The 23,247-nt window shown below is 37.7% G+C and overlaps 1 protein-coding gene across 11 annotated transcripts in view; it reads left to right on the top strand.

Moving 5' to 3' along the window:
• The window catches only part of KHDRBS2 (KH RNA binding domain containing, signal transduction associated 2), a 624,430-nt gene that overhangs the window by 282,051 nt on the left and 319,132 nt on the right, over positions 1 to 23,247 (top strand). For all 11 annotated transcript variants that reach the window (XR_007725261.1, XR_007725259.1, XR_007725264.1 and 8 more), the window contains exon 4: positions 15,908 to 16,054. Coding sequence is in view for 2 of the 11 variants with exons in the window: in XM_050788994.1 (XP_050644951.1) it covers positions 15,908 to 16,054 (147 nt within the window). In the remaining 9 variants the exon portion in view is untranslated. The remainder of the gene's footprint in view (positions 1 to 15,907; positions 16,055 to 23,247) is intronic.

The raw sequence follows: 23,247 nt of genomic DNA, 5'->3' as shown, positions 1-23,247 counted from the left end.
GTATAAACTTCCCATAACTTTTCTTCTGACCTTTATCTCATACCAGAATTTATTATATGTAGTTGCCTTATCTCTCTAGGTAAACAATGAGCTCTCTCAGGTCAGAGACCACCCCTAAAAACTCATAACACAGAATCTTCACAAGAACGTGCATTTTAAATATTTATTACATTAATACATTAACATTATGTTAGTGACTGTTTAGAGCAGAACCATCAAAGCCATCTTTCCAGATCCTTATTTTTCAGGCAGATGTAGGCGGTCTCAAAAGGGGAATGATAGAGGATTCTTAAGAAAGTGATTAGTTTCTTTTTACCAGTCTGACTCTGGAATAAAAGTAATCTGTCAATTCATGCTGGTCCTGAAAGACATTCTTTTAGAGGTGAGTTCTATCCCAATGCCTACTCTGGTCAAAGAGATTCTTTGAATCTATAAGACTGAAGTGACCATATCCTTGGATTACTCCTGCTTGCAGAAATCCTCCCTTGAGAATTAAGGCTTTGTTAGAATTCCTGAAACCATTGAGATCAGGAAAATCGTAATTTATTTGGTACCTTACATTTAGCTCACTAAGAGGAGTTTCTTGTGCTCCAATATCAGCTGCATTCTGCCAGTCAGTTCCTTGAGCAGCAGGCAGCAAGGTAAACAGCAAAATACTCTGTAGATCAGGATCCAGCCTCAGGCTTGACTTTACTTTCTAGTTTGTTATATGAGACAAAATATGATTATCACGTGTGAGTATGACAGTTACCATTGAGCTGAACATTTGAGTCAATTCATTTCCTAAAGTTTAGTCTGGTATAGTCAAAAAATCTTTTGTTTCCTTAAGAGTCAAAATGCAGACAACATTAACCTATTACAAGGTTTAAATAAGTTTGTAGGTGAGAAAATCCCTAGTGTTGTTGTAGGACATTGTGGATAGCCAATATATGTTTGTTTTTCTTTTCAGAGCTGTAGCAATGTTAGCACCAGGAGCAAGCAGCTGAATATGTAAGCTCACATCAAAAAAACATATATATGATTTTATGGGAGCTGAAGGAGTAGAGGGCAGTTGTAGCCCTCCTGTCTGTGATCTTAGTTCTCCAGATATTTTCATTACTGCTGACTGCCATAACTGTAGGCATGCTGGCTTTTGAGGCTAGCAGTGGTGGGGAGGGGGATATGCTGAGAAGAGATTGGATTAAAACTTTGCAGACTCTGTTAATATTTCTGTATCTCTTCTATAATTATCAGTTCTATAGGACAAACACTTCTTATTTTAAGCTATTATTTTTCTTTCTGTTTATGTAGCATCTCAATATGCTTGCTGCCCTGGAGTAAAGAAAGAGTGAGTCTAAGCCCTATGTAAACATAGGTAGGTGGTGATGAAAGGTTTTCGGTGATACTATGAAGAAAACATCTGTCATGGCTGGTAGGGAAAAGTTTCTCTCCTGGCAAGCATATTTTCTGGGCCATATGAAATAAGATGTGTGCTAACAAGTATAAGGCATTATGGGGAGCCCATATCCAGGCCTCAGCTCTTCCTCTCATACTCTGCCCTTACACTTTTCCCAAACACGTCAATTTTGCAGACTTAGAGAAAACATTCTGCAAAAGGGCTTTTCAGGGCCCAAGAGAAATTTTGTAGCAGCTTCAATATCATATCAGTTTCCTGGTAAGCAACTGCGCTTGAAGCTTAGTTACAGAAGGGCACCAGTACACCCTTCCTCCCATATACTCTATCTCTTACAGGTTCTCAGGCATCTCTGGTACTAGGGTTGTATTTTCCAGTATTGGTAGAGCATTCATTAAGTTGACAAAAATAAAGGATTGAAAGGGAAAAAGATCATTTGATAAGACATTGCAATATTTAAAAGGTCAATTTTCTGTGTCCTTCATTCCCCCTGGAAAATATTTGTTTTCCAGGTAACAGAAAGCTGTTTCTTTGATTAAAATGATTAATACAAATGTATATAGATATTATATATTATTAACCATTTAGATATGATTTAAAAAGCCTCAGTTAACTATACTCTTCCCACTCTGGTTACACATATAATAAGCGCGCGCACACACACACACACACACACATACAACAAACACACACACATCAGACCCCTACAGAGAAACATACTCCATGTTTAAAAGGACCCATAGAGCCAAGTATTATGAGGCAGGATACAATTGATATTAGTACTATAATACCAAATATTTATGATCTAATATCATGTAGAAGATACTACATGGAAGATACTATGGAGCAATTACTTCTGCATTGCTGAGTCTGTGGAGTCGGGCTAAATATATTCAATCTGAACATTGCAAGAAGAAATGTGCATAGAGGTTTAAAAGAGGATGGTAATTTCAAAGAAAGGTATTTTCTTGTGATTGAAAAATGGTGTTCACAAAGGAGATGGCAGAAGATAGAACAGGTAAGCTAAACCAGTGTCAAATTTAAAAAGTCTGAAATGCCAGGATAAAATTATTGAAGTTTAGATAAACAAGATGGTAGCCAAGACTTGTAAGTAAGCAGGAACTAATATGATCAAGTTTGGTTTTCAAATGCTAAAAGTAGTAGCAGTATATATCTTCTGCCCCTGGCATTTATTGACCTTGAGTACATGCTGTAAATTTGGATGCCCTTTCGCACTGATACCAGCTATGTTCTAGTAAGTGGTTAGCCACTTTATAGGTCCTGATGGTGCTTACTTCTCAGTCCATTTGCCTGAAAAACAGCATAATGCTTCTGTCCAAAGTAAAACATTCCATGTGACATTGTCTAGGGCCATTTTGATCAGACTGTAACCATTGCCTTCCCAGTGGGCAGCATCTATACAATTCTGCAAGACCTTCTTCAGCAACCTTTTTAGCCTTTCATTGTGTTGTTCTTGTTTTCCCCTCTCTGGCTTAGTCACTCCATTCAGAGCCCTGGGTCAGAGCTGACTGGGCATCCTGCTGCTGCCTCCTCCACAAACAAGATGTCCTCCCGGAAACTGATATTCCACTTTGAAAATTTCTTTCAAAAACAGGCATTTGGCCTATTGCTCCCTGTCAACTGGGACTCACTTGTGTTTGCTTTTCCATTATTGGTTGGCAGTTACTACTCACCCTTTCGACATCATAAGGCTCAGAAGTGATTCTGGCAATATCTACTGGGGGAAGATTTCTTTATTGTGATCCTCTTGCTCAGCTCACTGGCTGTCTTCATTTTTTAATTGGTTTCATAGGTTTCTGTTCAACCCATCTTTCTTCCTGGGCCCTGTTCCAAACTCAAAGCATGCCGGTCTCAGACTTCATTAAGCCTTTTCTTCACAAGGATGCCTCTTCTTGAAATAGAAAACAGGACCCAGCTACCCTAAGACTCAGCATGCTACATAAAGTGATTTCAAAATACTATCCACAGACATGTTCTTGACAAATAGCTTTTGATTTGCTTATTATTTTATTTGGTATGTACTCAGAGCATTTTAATTTATCACTAATTTTAAGCTATTGAGCCTTCTTAGAAATAGGCTTTTTCTGTTTGCATTAGTGAAAATGTTTTAATGGACTTAATTCCAGGTGGTCTGAACATTGCATTTCCTGGAAGAATATCATATTTATAGTGGAAAAGTCAAAATGGTGACACATCACCTTATTGTACTATAATCATCCATGGTCCTGGGAACTCAGGAGTCATGTAGTTCTCAATGCAAAAAAGGATTATCAGGGCAGGCACTGTGGCTTATGCCTGTAATCCCAGCACTTTGAGAGGCCAAAGCAGATGAATCACAAGGTCAGGAGATTGACACCATCCTGGCCAACATGGTGAAATCCTGTCTCTACTAAAATACAAAAAATTAACTGGGCATGGTGGTGCATGCCTGTAGTCCCAGCTACATGGGAGGCTATGGCAGGGGAATTGATTAGACCCAGGAGGCAGAGGTTGCAGTGAATTCAGATCGCACCACTGTACTCCAGCCTCGTGACAAAGCAAGACCCAAAAAATAAAAATAAAAAATAAAAAGGTTATCAAATGCTAGGTACTGTTTCTGAAGTGCAAAATGAAATTATGTGTGTGAAGTAGTTAGCACAGAGCTTGCTGTTCAGAGGATGTTATTTATTATTCTTATTTCTGAATTCAAATTTTCATAGATGAGAAGTTCCATACCAATTGAACTTTTTTCTTTGTAGTTCTACTTCTAGAAGCTTGCATGAGCTCTTGTTTTTGTTTCACTTAAAGTTCGGAGACTTTAATGTGATATACCCTGTGAGTCTTTCCAATTGTGTGGAATTAAATAAGCCATTGCAATCAGCAGATTCATTATTCATTTTTGTTATTTCTTATGTTTTCTCTTTGTATAATTTATATAAGTAGATTTTTAAAAAATTATTGCCATATTGACTTTACTGGGTCTACCCTCCACTTCCCTAATGTTTCCTTCATGATCGTTGTTACTTTATGGCTTTATTTTGCATTTAAACTTTTGTGTCCGGAATTGGTGGGTTCTTGGTCTCGCTGACTTCAAGAATGAAGCCGCGGACCCTCGCGGTGTTACAGTTCTTAAAGATTGTGTGTCCAGAGTCTGTTCCTTCAGATGTTCAGATGTGTTTGGAGTTTCTTCCTTCTGGCGGGTCTGTGGTCTCGCTGGCTTCAGGAGTGAAGCCTCAGACTTTCGCGGTGAGCATTACAGCTCTTAAGGCAGCGCATCTAAAGTTGTTCATTCTTCCCGGTGGGTTTGTAGTCTCGCTGGCCTCAAGAGTGAAGCTGCAGACCTTCACAGTGAATGTTAAAGCTCATAAAGGTGACATGGACCCAAAGAGTGAGCGGCAGCAAGATTTATTGCAAAGAGCCAAAGAACAAAGCTTCCACAGTGTAGAATGGGAACGCAGTGGGTTGCTGCTGGCTGGTTTGGGCAGCCTGCTTTTATTCCCTTATCTGGCCCCACCCACATCCTGCTCCTTGTTCCATTTTACAGAGAGCTGATTGGTCCATTTTACAGCGAGCTGATTGGTCCATTTTACAGAGAGCTGATGGTCCATTTTGACAGAGTGCTGATTGGTGCATTTACAATCCCTGAGCTAGACACAGCCTGTTAGAAAAGTTCTCCAAGTCCCCACTAGGTTAGCTAGATACAGAGCACTGATTGGTGTATTTACAAAGCCTGAGCTAGACACAGAGTGCTGATTGGTGTATTTACAAACCTTGAGCTAGACACAGGGTGCTGATTGGTGTATTTACAATCCCTTAGCTAGACATAAAGGTTCTCCAAGTCCCAATTAGACCCAGGAGCCCAGCTGGCTTCACCTAGTGGAACCAGCACCAGGGCTGCAGGTGGAGCTGCCGGCCAGTTCAGTCTGGCGCACCCGCACTCCTCAGCCCTTGGGCAGTTGATGGAATGCAGGCACTGAGGAGCAGGGGGCGGTGCTCTTCGGGGAGGCTCGGGCTGGGCAGGAGCCCACAGGGGCAGGGGAGTCTTGGGCATAGTGGACTGCAGGTCTGGAGCCCTGCCCCACAGGGAGGCAGCGGAGGCCGGAGAGAATTCCAGCACAGCCCCTGCGGGCAGGCACTGCTGGGGGACCTAGCGCACCCTCTGCAGCTGCTGGCCCTGGTGCTAAGCCCCCACTGTCCAGGGCCTGCGGCAGTGGCCTGCTGCAAGTGCCAGGCCATCTGTGCCGGCGCCCGTGGGAACTCGCGCTGGCCTGTGAGTGGCTGGTGTAGCCCTGGTTTCCGCCTGGGCCTCCCCACCACGTCTCCCCCCCGTGACTCCCCCTCCGTGCCTCCCTGCAAGCAGAGGGAGCAGGCTCCGGCCTCAGCCAGCCCAGAGAGGGATTCCCACAGTGCAGTGGCGGACTGAAGTGCTCACGCTGGCACAGGATGGTAGGCGCACAGTCAGGTCAAAGGCCCACAAGGAGAGGCAGGGCTTCCTAGTGGAAGAGGGGAGGCCCAGGTGGGCCGAGTCGGTGCCCCTGGCCTGGGGAGGCTATGGTGGGCTCCCTAGAGGCCGGTCTCCTCTGGGCTTGTCTAGGGTCCTATGCTGGAAGTGGGGACAGACATTACAGAGGAGGAGCTGAGAGTGAGGGCTGCTAGCACGTTGTCACCTCTCACTTTCTGGACAAAAATTCTGATTTCAGCTATCTCTCTCTTTATTTAAGCTACTGAATTACCTTAGTTTGAGTTCCCCCAACAGTGGGACTGTGGCGAAATTTACTTATGTGAGGTTTATTTGGAAGATCTCTGGTGGTCCAGGTAGAGGCATGAGAAGTGAAATAAGGAAATGAACGAAACCCAGAGAGCGTGCATTCTCAAGCAAGTTAAAACTGTGGGCAACTAACTGGTGCTTATTCCACCACAGAACTCTGAGAAAGAACATACAAGTTAGCACATGCAAAGGTTGAACAACCTTGGCTATTTATACACCAGTTCCTCCCCAACCCCGCCCCAGTCACTAGTTGAGACTTGGAAAGCAGATTTCTTCCCTGTTCTATCCTAGGGTGGAAGGATCCTCAGGCCAGAGCAAGCCCTCAGGCGAAAAAGACAAACCAATGCTGATTGCATGGAGATACTAAGGCATGGGGATATGGGCAGAGTATCAACAAAATCTATTACCATTTGTTTCAATGGGTGATGAGGAAATACAATTAAAAACAAAAATCTTCTCTCAACCCAGAAAAACTCTACTTTCCAGAGAAAGTGAACACTTTTATTAGTGAATTAGCATTAAACCTGAATGTGATGCACATCACAAGCAATCTACAAAGAGATCACAAAGACAAAAAGAAATCTCACACTTTTATATAGCCAAGCAGATACAACCCATTACATACGTGTTTTCAAGGAAAACAGTAAGCAGGCTCAAGTAAGAATGTGACAGCACCATTTGTCAAACATAATTCACCCTAACTTTACCTGATAATTGGGATGAGCATCTGATTTAGCTAATTGGCTTTATCCAAAGGAAAAACAAACTTCTTGTATCTTTATGGCAGGAACTAGTTTTGCAACTTGGAACAAGACATCCACCAAAGTTAGGCTCCTGTCCTTTGACAGAAAATGGGAGACAGGGATGCTATCTCCAGTGATGTTTACATTTTAAAGAGATGATTTCCTGAGCCCTTGGGAAAGACATTACTAGGTCATAAACCAGACAAAAGGCCTATCTAGTCTCCAAAAGGATTTATATACATTTCAAAGGGAGGAGAAAGCACTTATAATTACAAGTTTTCTAACATAAATGCTCTGAGAAAAAGGAGAGTGGGAAAATCTATTTTCAACAGGGACAATCTAGCCTCTGATTTTTAATTTGTATTTGTCCTTACATGGTAAATCATGTCTTTTAACACCATAAATTTTGTGTCTGCATTTTATCTCCTCAACTGCTTTTAAAAATGTTTTTATTTCATCTTTTTCAAGTGTTCATCTTTTTCTTCCAGCAATTCAATTGACATGTGTTCAAATGGCATGTGTTCAAATGTTCTTTCTGATTTTCCTCTTTATGGCTGCTAGTATTAGTTACTGTTTTTATTTGTTAGTGTAGATATAGTTGTTGAAATACAATAGTGTAGGAATCCTTCAAATAGTGGAAACCAAAGTGATTCTCACCCTTGTGGACCTGTGATGCCTCTCCTGATACCTTTGCTCTTCGATTTTTCCCGGTCTCAAAGGCAAAGTGTACTCAACCCGTTTCTTGGTTTCTTCTTAGCTTTTGAAGTCAGAGAGAACTAGAACGCTTACATGCACTTCCTCTGTGAGTCCGGAGATCTCTAAATGCCAGTTTCTTCCCAGCACCCACTCCCCACTTCCTATGTCTTTTCATTAGATTCCAACGCTATTTGGCAAGTACCTCTGTAGTCTTAGACCAGTTTCTTCTACTGAACCCTAAGAAAGTCCATTTGTATCCAGTTGGAATTGAGAAAGAAAACATAAGAGAAGCTCATTGAGATAAGTGTACTCCCATATTTCCCTGTTCCATGAAACAAGTATTTGTAAGTACACTAATTAATAGGCAACTGAAATGTAGGAAAACAAGTCTCTCATATATTAATTCAGAGTGAAGACCTATAAACTTTTCTTTAGATTCCATTTGATCAAGATCAATTGCCTTCTTTTCCTTGATTAAACAGCTGTTCTTATTGTATCAAGACACTCTTTCACTGTTTGGACAACACCCTTTTATTATTTGAGGTATTTACCATCCTTGATACAGCCTAGAGTGTATGATTTAAGCTTCCTACTCTCTAGTAAACCCACAGACTACAAACTCAAGATAAGTAAACTTGTGTTTGGCACTAATCACTTGTGTTTGGCACTAACCACTTCTCTGCATTCAGAATCCTTTGCTACTTTTTAAAATATCACCCTTGGTTCTGTTGATGTTTCTAGTACTTTCTGTGCCCTAAATGAATCTAGTGAGTATTGTATGGATGTGCAATTGTGAAAATATTTCCCTTCTCATAGGTGACCATTTGGAGTATGGATGGCCTGATCCTGGAAGAATTCTTACCGCATTTAATTCAAAGAGAGCAGGCATTTAGAAGTAAAGTGACAAGAGTTTGAAGATGCTCTTTAGGATCTAGCTATTGCTTCTCTATCATGCATTTATATGCATCCATTTGTACAAAATCCTTTTGTGTGTGTAAATTTGGGACAACTAATTTGTTCTGGCATGAAAGAATTTCCACATATGCCCATTTAAAAATGTCTTTATATTGGGGATTCAGAACAATCCCATTCAGGCCAAGGTATAAATAATAAATGTGTGTTTATTTGAATTTCTTGATGGTAAAAGCTGTGCAGACAATAGACTTATTTATTTCTGAAGAAGATTTATGTTAAAAGAAAGTACCCTGGCATCAAGAAGAAAAAACCTGCAAAAAGCACTTTAGTAAATTATAACTCTGAGGTAAAATATGACAGTAATAATTGCTAAAGCAAAAATAAAAGTATAAAACTTGCACATACAGTATATCATGCATTTTCAACTTTTTTATTATTTGGTTTATTCCTGTCATTGGAAGAGCTACTCCTGTGAGAATAATTGGGATTTTAGAAGTTTAATTATTTTGGTTTATATATAATTTAGCATATTGTATTAAAACAAAGATACTTCCTATAATAATGTTTAGTAACAGTAATATTGGATTTGGTCTTGTGTTACTACCGTTATGACTACCCACATTTTATAAGTGAGGAATTAGAAGGCTGAAATAGTGGAGCTACTTGCCCAAGTTTATATACTATTAAGTGGAAAAGCTGGAATTTTAAATTCTGGCCATCATGAAATAGAAGCTATACTGTTAATTGCCATGATATGTGGTCCATGTTATGTGATCCATGTAACATATTGTAGACAATAACCCTACAGTTTATTTGAAAGGTACAAATTCAAGAAAGTACACATGATTCTGTGGACTAAATGTTTGTGTCCCTCAAAATTCATATGTTGAATCCTTGATCCTCAATGTGATGGTATTTGGAGGTGGGGCCTTTGTGGGTATTTAAGTTTAGATGAGATCATAAGGGTGGAGCCCCCCATGGTGGGATTAGTACCCTTGTAAGAAGAGGTGCCAGAGCCCTCTCTCTTCTGCCATGTGTGAGAGGATACAAAAATAAGGTGACCTTTCTGCAAGCCAGCAAAAGAGCCCTCACCAGGAACAGAATCTGCTAGCATCTTGATTTTGTTTTCCAGCCTTCAGAACTATGAAAAACAAATGTCTGTTGAATAAGCCACTCCGTTTATGATATTTTGCAATAGCAACCTGACCAGACTAAGAAGTATAGTGATGTTTATTTTTCCTTATCTTTCTAAAACACTTGAGCTTTTTGGTTTAGAATAATTTTCAAGTATATATTTCCTTAAAGTTATACATTTAAATTAACTTAATAACTAAACCAACATCAAACTGATACACTCTTTGTTATACCACAGCAACATTTAATTGGAAACTTTTGTAATTATATTATTTCAAGTGAATTTAATGTACAGAATAAACATTCATTAACATAAAAGTGTGACCTTGGCATAGGGCAGACCATTTTCAAACCCCTTACTAAATGAATAACCACAACCAAGTTACTTAGCTTCTCTGAGAGAAAAACTAACCTTCCTTGAGTGTTTATACTATGCCAGGCACTGTACTTGCAGTTTATGCATGTTACCTCATTTCATCTTTTCATGAGAGGTCCACAGTCTCCCTGCTTTACAGATTAAGAAGCTAAAGCTTAAAAATTAAACAACTTTCTTCAAACATCACAGTAATAAATATCAGAGCCATTAATTTAAATCTAGATTTCTCTGACTCCAAAATTCATTTTTTAAGAAACCATATACTCTAGTGCTTCCAAAATCCACCCAATATTTCTGTGGTTCTATAAAGATTAAATTACATATGTACATAAAATATGCAGGAATGTCTTTACTGTAGATGCTTAAATAATCACATAAAAGTAGTCATTTATTTTTAATTTTGCTGGTCATGTATCATAGAAGACACTGTATTTGGATCGTAGTATTTTCTAATACTGAAGTTCTAAGTATCAGGATGCCTGTGAAGGGAAGTCACATGCTAAGTCATAAATTACTGAAGCTGTGAGAAACCTGAGACATCATCATGTCTAATGTTGCCTACTGTTTTTGGTTTATTGGACTTGCAGAACAGTATCGTCTCACCTGAAATTTTTACATATTTTTACAAGTCCAACTTGAGCTGATGTCGTTGAATGCATAGGAAAAGATCCTCATTTTGATCCATGGCAGTCTCTGAAGTGCCTTTGGAACCCCTGTGACTCCCTATAACAACATTTGAAAATGTCCTCTTGGGTTACCTCCTCTTCTTTTGCATATGAAGTAACTGGGAGCCACAAGAGCAAACTACTTGCTGCAGTTTCACACAGTTAGTAGTTCTAAGGCAGCTTTAACTTCTGGTCAAGGCTCTTCCTGGACCCTGGGTTATATAAGAATCTCTACAGGAAAGGTTGATATTTGAAATATTGAAATTTGAGTTTTGAAATATTTGTTTAAATACACAGAGAGAAGTAAAAAACAAAATGGTCTTTAAAATTGTGACAGTTGAGGCTAACTTATATTACTAAAACGTTTCCAGTCTTTGGGACCTTTCTCTTTGGACTCTAAAGATTCATAAGGTTGATTTAAGAGTGAAAGAGTAAGCATTATATTTATACAGCTAATGTTTCTCCTAAATTTGAAATATCCTAATTGGAACCTATGCAACTGCCCATACCATTATCCAGTAAGGTAACAAGCCGTAGGAGAGACTAGGTGGGAGAGGCTATTGTCAAAAAAGTTACTTATCCTAATTTGTTCATGAGCACCACGGTAGTCTTTTGGATTACAACCTTCTATTGTTTGTTTATTTATACAGCCTGTCTTTGTGCTTATAATTGCAGAAAAAATATATGATGTTGTGCATACTTTAACTGCATAGTTTTTTTAATCATAAAATGAATTATAACTGAATCTGCGTATTTAATGCTGGCAGAAAAACTTCCTATTCTAACTTGGGTCCAGTTGGTTGGAGGCTTGCAAGTTAACAGACAATAGATTAACAGAGGAAAAGACAAAATGTACTTACACAGGCATGTGGCAGTTGCTCAGTACTGAGTAGTTCACTGAATAGCCAAGGATAAAGTTTACATACCAAACTTTAGGGAAGGGGTGTTTTCAGGTTTTAATGAATGGACGGTTCTGATAAGCCTTGTTTACACAATATTTTGGAATGTGCTAGTGCCTAAGATCAGTTCTTCCCTGACTGGAGACCACTCCAGAGTTAGGGGTTGTGGTAGCTGACTTTGGTAAATCTCTGTTTTAGTAAGATTAGGTTATGTTCAGAACATATTTTTTTTCTGCTTATTTAGCTCAACTGTTTTCACTTTAAAATAACATTTGTATGAACCCCTGGGGCTCTAAATGGGTCTCCACATTTTTCCCATCTGAAACTTCCCTAGAAATTTCACAAAAATAGCTCGGTTGATTGCTCTGGGGAGAAATTTCAGGTTAAAAATTATAAAATATGATATCTGTAAAAGGGAAACAGAAAAAGATTAATGATTGGAGCATAGGATGAATCCAGTTTTTAACTTCATAGTATAGCCCACTGAGAAGGGTTCTTGATGTTAGGCTCTAAGTATCTTAAAGGAGAACAGAGGTGGTATAGCTGAAGTCATGGTTATTTTCTGGAGCACAGCATGGGAGGTGCAAGTGTTCTGGTGACATTTTTGAGTGGCCCAAACTCTTTCAGAAATAAATCTTTTGGTGTTTACGTGAAGTGAGAAAGCTTTCGTTACGGGATTTTGGGAAAGTGGCAGTTTTAATTCTCAGTGATTCCAAGTAAGGAGGGTGGTAGAAAAAGTAGAACTGTTAATTGATGACAAAATTAAGAAGATGGTAGTACCCAGTTTATAAAGAGATGCAAGTAGCTAAAAAACAATAAAGATTAGAATCTAGTAACCTGTAAGAGTAGTTTATAGTTTTCCATTGAAACATAAACCTTGTCTTTACAGTACACCTGATTTTTAGTCAATGGTAATCAAAGGAAAATTATTCTTGTTTGCAAAACAAGTCCTGATTACATTTGATTTGGCTTGATTATAACCTAAGTGAAGCAATAATGATAACTGACCACATGGATCTTTTTAAGTTTCCTCTGCTGAAGTTTTTTATTAACATAAGGAATCTCAGATTGGACTTTTAAAAGTCTTCTCAATGCTGTGAAACCAAGCCAAGAACCAACCACCTTACTTCACCTGCAGTACCTATAAATTTTTGTGAATTCCTCTCTTCTTGAGGTCCCCAGACTATCCCAAGTATCCTAAGCCCACCCAGAAGTGACCTTTGTTACTTATCTTTAAGGCTAGAAACCCTGTAATCTAGGTATCAGGCCAGTTTTTCCAAGAGACCTTTGTAAGCAGTGGCTCTATAAAGTCAGTCTTAGCTCACGCCTATAATCCCAGCAATCTGGGAGGCCGAAGTTAGAGAAGCACTTGAGCCCAGAAGTTTGAGACCAGCCTGGACAACATAGTGAGACTTAGTCACAAAACAAAAAGAAAAAAAAAAGAAAAAATGTTACTCTACTCTAAACTGCCTGATCATATCTGATTTGATGTACATAATTCTCAAATATGACATTCCAGTCCAAACTATGGTTATATAATCAATGTTTCCAATTATTTCTTCATCACATTACCTAGGGTAAATTGTGGGGAAAAGAAAGATCAGCCTGTTACTGTGTCTATATAGAGAGAAGTAGACATAAGAGACTCCATTTTGTTCTGTATTTGAGATGCTGTTAATCTGTGCCCCTACCCCCAACCTTGCCCTTGCAAGAGACATGTGCTGTGGTGACTCAAGGTGTAACGGATTTTGGGCTGTGCAGGGTGTGCTTTGTTAAACAAGTGCCTGAAGGCAATATGCTTGTGAAAAGTCATCACCATTCTCTTAATCTCAAGTACCCAGGGACACGTACACTGCCAAAGGTCGCAGGGACCTCTGCCTAGGAAAGCTACGTATTGTCCAAGGTTTCTCCCCATGTGATAGTCTGAAATATGGCCTCGTGGGAAGGGAAAGACCTGATCATCCCCCAGCCTGACACCCGTGAAGGGTCTGTGCTGAGGAAGACTAGTATAAGAGGAAAGAAGGCCTCTTGGCAGTTGAGATAGAGAAAAGCATCTGTCTCCTGCCTGTCCCTGGGCAATGGAACATCTCAGTGTAAAACCCAATTGTATGTTCTGTTTACTGAGAAAGGAGAAAACCGCCTTAGGGCTGAAGGTGGGACGTGCTAGCCTAGCGGCAATGCTGCTGTTTATGCACTAAAAAGGTTTATGGAGATGTTTGCATATGCATATCAAGGCACAGCACTTTTCCTTAAACTTATTCATGTCATGGAGATCTTTATTCATATGTCTTACTGCTGACCTTCTCCCTAGGATGATCCTATTATCCTGCCACTTCCCTTTTTCTAAGATGGGTTTATAAAATTATTGGACATACTGCTTCTGGAAGATGTGATTCCAAAGGGTCATCCCAAGTAGCAAATGACCATCACCACTGTGTCTTCCAAGGATAGTAGGGTCAATTAACTGCTGTTTTCTTCATTTTGTTGAGCTCCACCATGAGCTAGTCATGTCACTCTAGGTAATATCAATCAATAACCATATTATTTTGCTTAATACAGTTGAAAATTACTTGAGTTCCCTAGGAAATTCTAGGTGTAAGGAGAGGGTAACACAAAAATAACCACATGGGAATCAACATAGGAAGTGATAGAAAGGGACAGTGTCAAGAAATCTCTGATTTAATTATTTCATCGTGTGTGCCAAAACCAGTTGGCCCCAGAATGAACAAGCAGCTTGCACCTTAGCAGGACCCGAAGAGAAAATGAATGTTTACTACATCTCATGGGTGTATTTTCATTCAGTCTAGTTTTGCTTCTCCTCCCCAAACTGATAATTGGGCACTAAGAAAAGCTCTCAAGTCCTAGGTAGAGTTTGAAAGTATCCTTAGAGAAGTGAAGAGTGGATTTCCAGGCTACAAGGTGCTATTATCAAAAGGATTTAAGTAGGTGAAGGGCACATATACAGGAACGCAGGGATGCCTCTCCATCTCTTTCAGGGATCCTTCATCTTTTAAAACAATGCGCATTTCTGATCAGGTAAACACTCACATTAACATGGGTTACACAGTTAACTCACATGACATCAACAGCAAATTTGTTCTTTTTTAAATCCAGGTAAGGTCTATTCATGTCATGTCTCTAATCTCTACATAAAACCAAGAATTACATGTTTAGTTTTATGTTTTGAAATTTAGTGAAATAACTGCTGGTTGTTTCTGTGAGGGGCAAGAAAGATAAAACATAATTAATGTTATTTAGGTAAACTTTTCCACCAACTTTTATATCTTCAAATTCTAAAAAATGCAAATCTGCTTACAAAATGAACTGAGTCCGGATCCAAATTTGGCTGAAGCTATTTAAGTCTTCTAACCGCAGTTTCATAATCTGAAACATGTGAATATGTACAAAATGATTTTGATTGAAGATGAAATGTATAAAGTACTTAGTATACATTAACAAAATATATGTATCATATATTGATTTGTGCTGCACCTGTACTGAATTAACCAGGTTTCAATAATGACTTGGGCACAACACTAGGAAAAGTCTCTTCCAATAGAAATGTATTAGGTTGGTGCAAAAGCAATTGCGGTTTTTGCCATTAAAAATAATGCCATTAAAAGCAATTAATGGCAATTGCTTTTGCACCAACCTAGTATCATTGGTTAACCAGAAGTTATGTAGCCTATGCAGAATCAATGCCAGCAAAATGTTAAACAACCACCCTTTAATATTCCCCTATTGACTAAATAAATAAATAAATAAAGGCAGCAAGAGATAGAAAAGCTGTGGGTATGAGGCTTGCTGATAATCTGGGCTGGTGAGAACATAGACTTGGAAATAAGCCTTGACTTGTATAGTTAGCCTACTTTTTATCACAATCAAGTAACCTTCCTAACTTCTCAAAAAGTAGCTAGAAAGTTCTAGTTTTCTTAAAGAACACAGTGATAATCTTTCACTTACTATCTGCAAAATGCTAAACATCAAGCACAAAACAATTCTTTCCTTCCAGAAAGTAGTCATGTAGACTACAGTGTTAATGGCAATTCTGTGACTTGTTTTCAGGGGTTTAGCATTTTCATTTAGCTGATTAAAATCTGTTGTAGATGATAATTATGGCAGTTTTTAAAATCATTCAAACACTCAAAAATGATTTTAAAATGTTTAAATGGCTTGTAGCAGATTTTTATTTCTCAAAGGGTTTCTTTCTACTTATGGAAAATTTGCTTAAATTATGCCCCTTTGTCATATTCTCAGTAAATGTTAAATCAATGTACAATGAGTGGATTTGTATTTCTAAAAATAACCTTTTTCACAGGAAGAAGAACTAAGGAAGAGTGGGGAAGCCAAATATGCCCACTTGAGTGATGAGCTTCATGTATTAATTGAAGTGTTTGCTCCACCTGGGGAAGCTTATTCACGTATGAGTCATGCATTGGAAGAGATTAAAAAATTCCTGGTTCCTGTAAGTGTCTTTCATTTTTTACAATGATGTTTCTTATCAGCTTCTATTTTAAAATGCACCTTTGATCTTCACTGACTTTTTAAAAGGAAACTCATATTGCAAACCAATGATCTATCCATAGGTCGATACAAAGCTAAAATAAAATAAGATACCAAAACCATTTAACACAGGACCTGGCATGTTGTCATATAGTGATGGCTTAACAGCAATATTTGTCATGCTGCTGTCATGCCAGGCACCAGTTCATAGTCATGAAGAAAAAGAAATGTTTATAAACATAAATATATAATTGAAGTTGTAGACTTTTTTTATTGCATCTTAATCACTTGAAAAGTTATCGTTGGCAATTTGCAATTAATAGGGAAATTATTTCCTGGTATAGTGGAAAGGGAAAGAGATCAGATATGTAATAATTTGAAATAAGACAATGATATCATTTAAACATATCAAATGTATTTTCATGTGATGGTATGCCAGTTGTTGGCTCATAATAAAACATAATATAAAATAATCAATATTAGTAAAGCCAGACATTTGTTGACTTTAAGCAAAAATTGGAAAAATAAACTCACTCTACTATGTGACAGCAACAGAGAATGTTTATTTAGTAGGTCAGCAAATTCAGGGTTGCATACTGAGTAGAATTCTCTACTGATTTTCTAAGAAATAGAGGAAGGTTAAATGAATGAAGCTTTCCTAAAGGTTGACAATTTAGCATTCTAGGAAGAAGTCGTTCAAATAGAAATCTTGGCATCAGGCTTAGAGCTGGGAATAAGACAATTGGAAGAGAATGCTGAGTAAAGTTTTCTGGAGTGTCTGGCAGAGTCTTCAACAGAGAAAGCACGCAGCTAAGATAGATCTACACAATGAAGAAACTCTAGATTTCTAAATAAGCAATAAACTAAGAGGAAATGGTGGGTAAGGTTCATTGATTGGCAGTGGTTTTAAGAATGGGAAAAGAAAAATAAAACCAGGGAATTTCAAGAATTTAAAAGTATCAAGATCTAGTCACATAATCTATTTGTATGTCCAGTTTAAAAATTAATTTCTCTCAAGACAAGGTTATAGAATAATTGCAGACTGTTCTGATTATTCCTTAACTTCATATGCACACTGAATTTCTGCACAATTTATTGTCTGGTGCTCATCTGAACATCTCCCTAACTAGATCTCATATGTATTAAGAATGAGGATGCTATGTTTTCTTTTCCTTTTGCCTCCAAACTAAATGCCCAGTGCTGTATTGTGTAAGGAATTTTACTGTATTTAGTTCAGACCATACCTCTGATAACATATATAGTACAGAAATGAGACTAGGACTGTACATTACTAACACACTTCATGACTTCAAGTCACTTAAATTCTCAAGGTTTCAGTTTATTCATCTTTAAAATGAAGAAAGTTATCACTGACCAGCTTCTATCACAGTTATGGTGAATATTAAATGGGGTAATGCATATGAAAGGACTTAGAAAATTATAAAGCAGAATATTAATGTATGGTTTAAATATATTATGGAAAATATAATAGAAATATCTAGGGATGATTTTCTGCATAGTCATTAATTGATATGTATATACACATGCCATATATATATATATACATCTCACTTGCTCACTTCCTAGACATAATGATTCTTGTAATTATTTCATTTATATACTCTCCTCTGAAATATATACTGTGTGAGGATAGGGCTGGGTGGTAGTATCTCTTTTGGCCAACACTATATCCCCATCTTAGCATCATGCCTCGCACAATAAATATTTATTTGATAGTTTGACTGATGGAATGATGGAATGGCTGACTAAAGGCATGAGGAGTGATGCAGGGGATAAAATAGCTATCCAGGTAAAATTTGGGGGCTAATACCCCACAATCAAGATGCACCATATATACAGACACAGTTGAAGAATGAAAATATTACCGTGACTGGTGTGACATGGCCATACCTACCTCTATGATTTCATCTTGTATATCTAACTTCTTATCATTGCACCTCAGACATGCTGGCTTTTGTTCAGTCAACAATCCAGGCTCACTGTTCATTAAGCACCTGTGAAGATTTTTCTCCTAAGTGTTGACATAGCTGTTTCCTTAGCATCCAGCTGTCAGCTTTAATGTTAGCTTTGCAGAAAACTCTTCCCCAACCACACAATCTAAAGTAGCTGCCCCCTTTACCTTCTATCATACAGTCTTACTATATTTTGTACATAGTATCACTAACCACTGTATTTAACATTATAATTCATTGTTCCATTATACCCTACCCCTTTTCACTTATTTATTTTCCTCATAGCTCCTACCACCTTCAGATATTTTATGTGTGTGAGTGTGTGTGTGTGTGTGTGTGTGTGTCTATTTTGCTTATTGTTGGTTTCTATGCTAGAATATAAATGTCATGAGGGCTATTCTGATATGTCTCTCAATGTTTTATTAGTATATTTTCCCATCAATGAAAGTCATAAATTTATCCCATTTGCCTTGCTTGCGTCAGCAGAAAGCAAAGAATGGGAGAACCGCCAGGGGCAAAAATGAACTGCCAGTGTTTTCTATTCTATGAAATCACTTGGTGATCTAAGTTTCTTTTGATATTTGGTATTAAAGCCCACAGAAATGCTAACATGTCTATACATTAACACTTATAAACATTGTAGATGAAGAATTCTAAGCAGTAAGAGTCATGCTAGAACAACAAAGAAGGCTAATATAGGGCAAGACTGGAATTCCACTGACATCTTGTTCTTCTACGAAAGGGAGTAATTTTCCATGGTAGGACTTTTTACCTTCTTCTACCTCTTATATGTTATCCAGAATTTACTCAACCTGCTGTATGTCCAGGAGTTGTAATTGTCCAAGATAACCAACTTTAGAACATAGAACTCCTTGTGAGCTGTCTGCATGCCTTATGATGTTGGTAAACAACCCAGTTTCAACATTTTAAGTAGATTGTTGAAGACAGAAGAATTATTATTGCCTTGCGGAAAATTTCAGCCTGTTGGTCTCCATTCACACACGGTAGCCATTTATTTATTTATTTATTTATTTATTTTTAACATGGAGTCTCTCTCTGTCACCCAGGCTGGAGTGTAATGGTGTGATCTTGGCTTACTGCAACCTCCACCTCCTGGGTTCAAGCAATTCTCCTGCCTCAGCCTCCCAAGTAGCTGAGATCACAGCCTTGTGCCACCATGCTCGGCTAATTTTTGTATTTTTAGTAGAGATGGGGTTTCACCATATTGTTCAGGCTGGTCTCGAACTCCTGACCTCATGATCCACCCACCTCGGCCTCCCAAAGTGCTGGGATTACAGATGTGAGCCACTGCACCCAGACACACTATAGTCTTTTAAAAACAAGTAGAGTGTCAAGGATCAGTAAAATACCTTTAATTTGAACATTGCTAATTTTAAATCTCTAGTACTTTTGGGAGGTGAAGTATTAAAGTTTTCATTATATTTGATTATTTATCTTAAAAATACAGGTTAAAATTGTAAAATAAATTATTTGATGAGTAACGACAAACAGAATATAAAATCCTAAACTAATATATGCTTCAATAATGTTGATGCACTCCTCTTCCCTTTATATTCCATAAAGAAGTAAACAAGTATTGCCACTATTATATTTTATACTATTTATTTCTTTCATAGTTCAGACACCAGGATTGCCACATATGGTTGTGAGAGTTGTGTCTTGTGCAACTCTAGGGTTGACTTTTACACCATAGTTTGTGAATGTGCTCCCTAGGACCATGAACACAACTTCCCTATTTCTAATCCTTCTCAGTAAGTTACTTCAAAATAATGGCACTGTTTTATTTTCCTAAATTGGCTTATTCTCACCTTCAATTTAATTGAACTAATAAGTTTTACTAATGCTTAATTATTAACTCGTGACTGAAACATAATACATTGTCTCGTAATTAGAAATTATGAAGTGTTCAATGAAATTCTGCTCATTGAATGTGTGTTTATATATTCTTTCATTAAAAAGAAGAAAGGAGGAGTTTTTGCACAGATAACTTGATTAGGTCATGGATAACAAATAGATTGTTTTTTTACCTATTCCAATAACTATCCTATTGACATAGTTAAGAGATTGTGATGTTCTTTTCTACCTTGGCCCATCATAACCTAGAATCTTCCCAACACAGCATGTTGCGCAGCATTGCAATATTAGCAGAGTTGACAGAACTTGAAAAATTTTGCCATGCCAGGTTTAAGTCTTTAATGATTATCACTAGAGGTCTGTATAATTTAAAGAAAAGATATATGTAACTTTTATACTTATGGAAACGTGTATGTGCATGTGTGTATCTGTTACTAGACTCATATATAAGATTTTAAGTCAATTTAAGACAGAAAAAATATAGATCATTCCAGGTCCTTTCTTTCCTGCATTAGTTGGATGTGTGTCTTGGTGACAACTGTGATTCTTGAAATGGGGCAATTAGGGTGAATTATCTCATTTCAAGTTTGAGATACTGGTAACACATCTAGGAAACCTACCAAGAGCCTGACTATGGAGGAAAAGTAAAACCTTTTTCTTCTTTATGGCAAAAGAAAATGGAGGATATTCTTGCCTCCCTTCTTCAAACACTGTAATCCTAGCTCTGAAATTGGAAAATGACACTGATTACTAACAGCAATCATCCTGGAAAGTAAGTAAATGTAAGGAAAAAGAGAAAAGGGAAGCAGGGTATTTTCAGTCTAGTAGATAGATCTAAACTTTTGTACACTAAAAAAATTTTATAAAGTTTTAGAAGATGATAAATATAAAAATGTGTCCCTGAAATTGATGCCATAATTTGAGAAAAAGTGAAAATTTGATCAGTCTATTTTTTTATTTTTCTTTTTGAGACAGAGTCTCGCTCTCTCACCCAGGCTGGAATGCAGTGGCGTGATCTCAGCTCACTACAACGTCCTCCCAGGTTCAAGTGATTCTCCTGCCTTAGCTGGGATTACAGGCGCATGCCACCACGCACAGCTAATTTCTGTATTTTTAGTAGAGATGGGCCTTTGCCATGTTGGCCATTCTGGTCTTGAACTCCTGACCTCAGATGACCCACCTGCCTCAGCCTCCCAAAATGCTGGGATTACAGGCATCAGCTGCTGCACTCGGCTGATCAGTCTTTTATGCAAGTGAATATATAGGGAAAACAATGTATTCAACTAAACCCCACCAGCCAGCAAAAATAACTGATAAATGGCAAGACCTAAAAGGTGAGAGATGGCAGATACATTTTGTCTGACTGACAGCAGGAGTTTAACATTTATAGCAATAATATCCTACCAGTAAGAGAATGATTGGTTACAGAATTTAAAAACAAAGTTCAGGGCAGAGAGGGAAGCAGAATCCATAACCCAGATTTCATTCCTTCATTGTTGTGGTTCTTAAAATGTTGTCAAGAGTTCCCTCATATTGCTATCTCAAAACCAATTAATTCCCTTTTCTTTCTTGTAACTAACCGTATTCTGATAGTGTGGTAGCTAATGGCGGTAAGCACAAAGCCACATGTATTTATGTAATTATTACTTGCTCAGAAATATTTCCTGTGTTACTATAGTGCTATAGCACTCTGATAATAGTCTGATTTTATTGGAAGACATCTGTAATCATCTATGGAGTATTTCTTCTTATCTGATAAGTTGTAATAGATACTATAGGCTTTCAACTTAGAAAAAACTAAAATTCTTATTAGTTCTTAGAATAGAATAATAATAAGAAAGGATTATAAATTATGCTGCTATAAAGACACATGCACACGTATGTTTATTGCAGCACTATTCACAATAGCAAAGACTTGGAATCAACCCAAATGTCCATCAGTGACAGATTGGATTAAGAACATGTGGCACATATACACCATGGAATACTATGCAGCCATAAAAAAGGATGAGTTTGAGTCCTTTGTAGGGACTTGGATGCAGCTGGAATCCATCATTCTTAGCAAACTATCACAAGAACAGAAAACCAAGCACCGCATGTTCTCACTCATAGGTGGGAACTGAACAATGAGATCACTCGGACTCAGGAAGGGGAACATCACACACTGGGGCCTATCATGGGGAGGGGGGAGGGGGGAGGGATTGCATTGGGAGTTATACCTGATGTAAATGACGAGTTGATGGGTGCAGCACAGCAACATGGCACAAGTATACATATGTAACAAACCTGCACGTTATGCACATGTACCCTACAACTTAAAGTATAATAATAATAAATAAATTAAAAAAAAAAAAAAAAAAAAAAAAAAAAAATAATAAAGTTGACAGAAAGAAAAAAAAAAAAAAAAAAAAAAAAAGAATCATGATTATTATTATTGAAATCCAGGACTACTGTAGCATTGCTAATTAGTTGGCATAACTTGGAAGACAGATAAAAGAAGCAATTGGCATAATAATCATATGTCAACACTGACCTGCAAATAGCTTTTAGATGAATGCAACTCAAAAAGACTCATGATTACCGGAGATTGAGCAGAAAAGGTGCTCAGTAATCAGAATCTGTTAAATAAGGTTTATAATTTTTATCTGAGAAAAGAATTGAAGTAAGTTAATAGATCATACTAATTAACACAACAAATATTTCTTGACACCAAATATATGCCAGGCACAATTTTGGCAATGTATGTTACATGAGCCACTGACCTAGTAGAGTTTAAGAACCAGAAAACTATTTCCAAAATGTAAAAGATAAAGATTTTAAAGACTTATTTGAGAGCTACTGGAAATGGGAAACCGGATTGGATAGTAATGTGTTTAAGGAAGGAGGGTGGCAACAGTAGAACAGGAAACACTGATCAAACAGAAAGTGATATTCCTAGGGTCAACGAAAATCAATTGCTCGCAAAGACCACCACCATACAAACAAGGGTAATTTATCTACTGAGACAGAGTAAAAGAGAGAAAGTGGAAGGGGGAGAGGAAGAGAGAGAGAAAGAGAGTTCAATTAGCCTCTTGAAAATATTGATGACCCACAGCCAAAGATTCTATTTCACAGTGAACTTTTTAAAATACACCAATAAACGCCTCCAGAGAAGAGCATACTTAAAAACTGACTTTTTAACAAAGTTGTGTATTTCTGAAATGTATCTTCAAATTCTAGCAACTAGTTCTTACTTTTTAAAGAGCTAAGTAACATAAAACATTTTTTTGAATTGCCCTTCCTTGATTAACTGATCCCATTTTACTAC

Source organism: Macaca thibetana, chromosome 4 (assembly GCF_024542745.1).
Source record: "Macaca thibetana thibetana isolate TM-01 chromosome 4, ASM2454274v1, whole genome shotgun sequence".
NCBI classification, from domain to species: domain Eukaryota; kingdom Metazoa; phylum Chordata; class Mammalia; order Primates; family Cercopithecidae; genus Macaca; species Macaca thibetana.
Note: the sequence above shows the minus strand (reverse complement) of the source record. Positions and strands in the feature narration are given on the sequence as shown.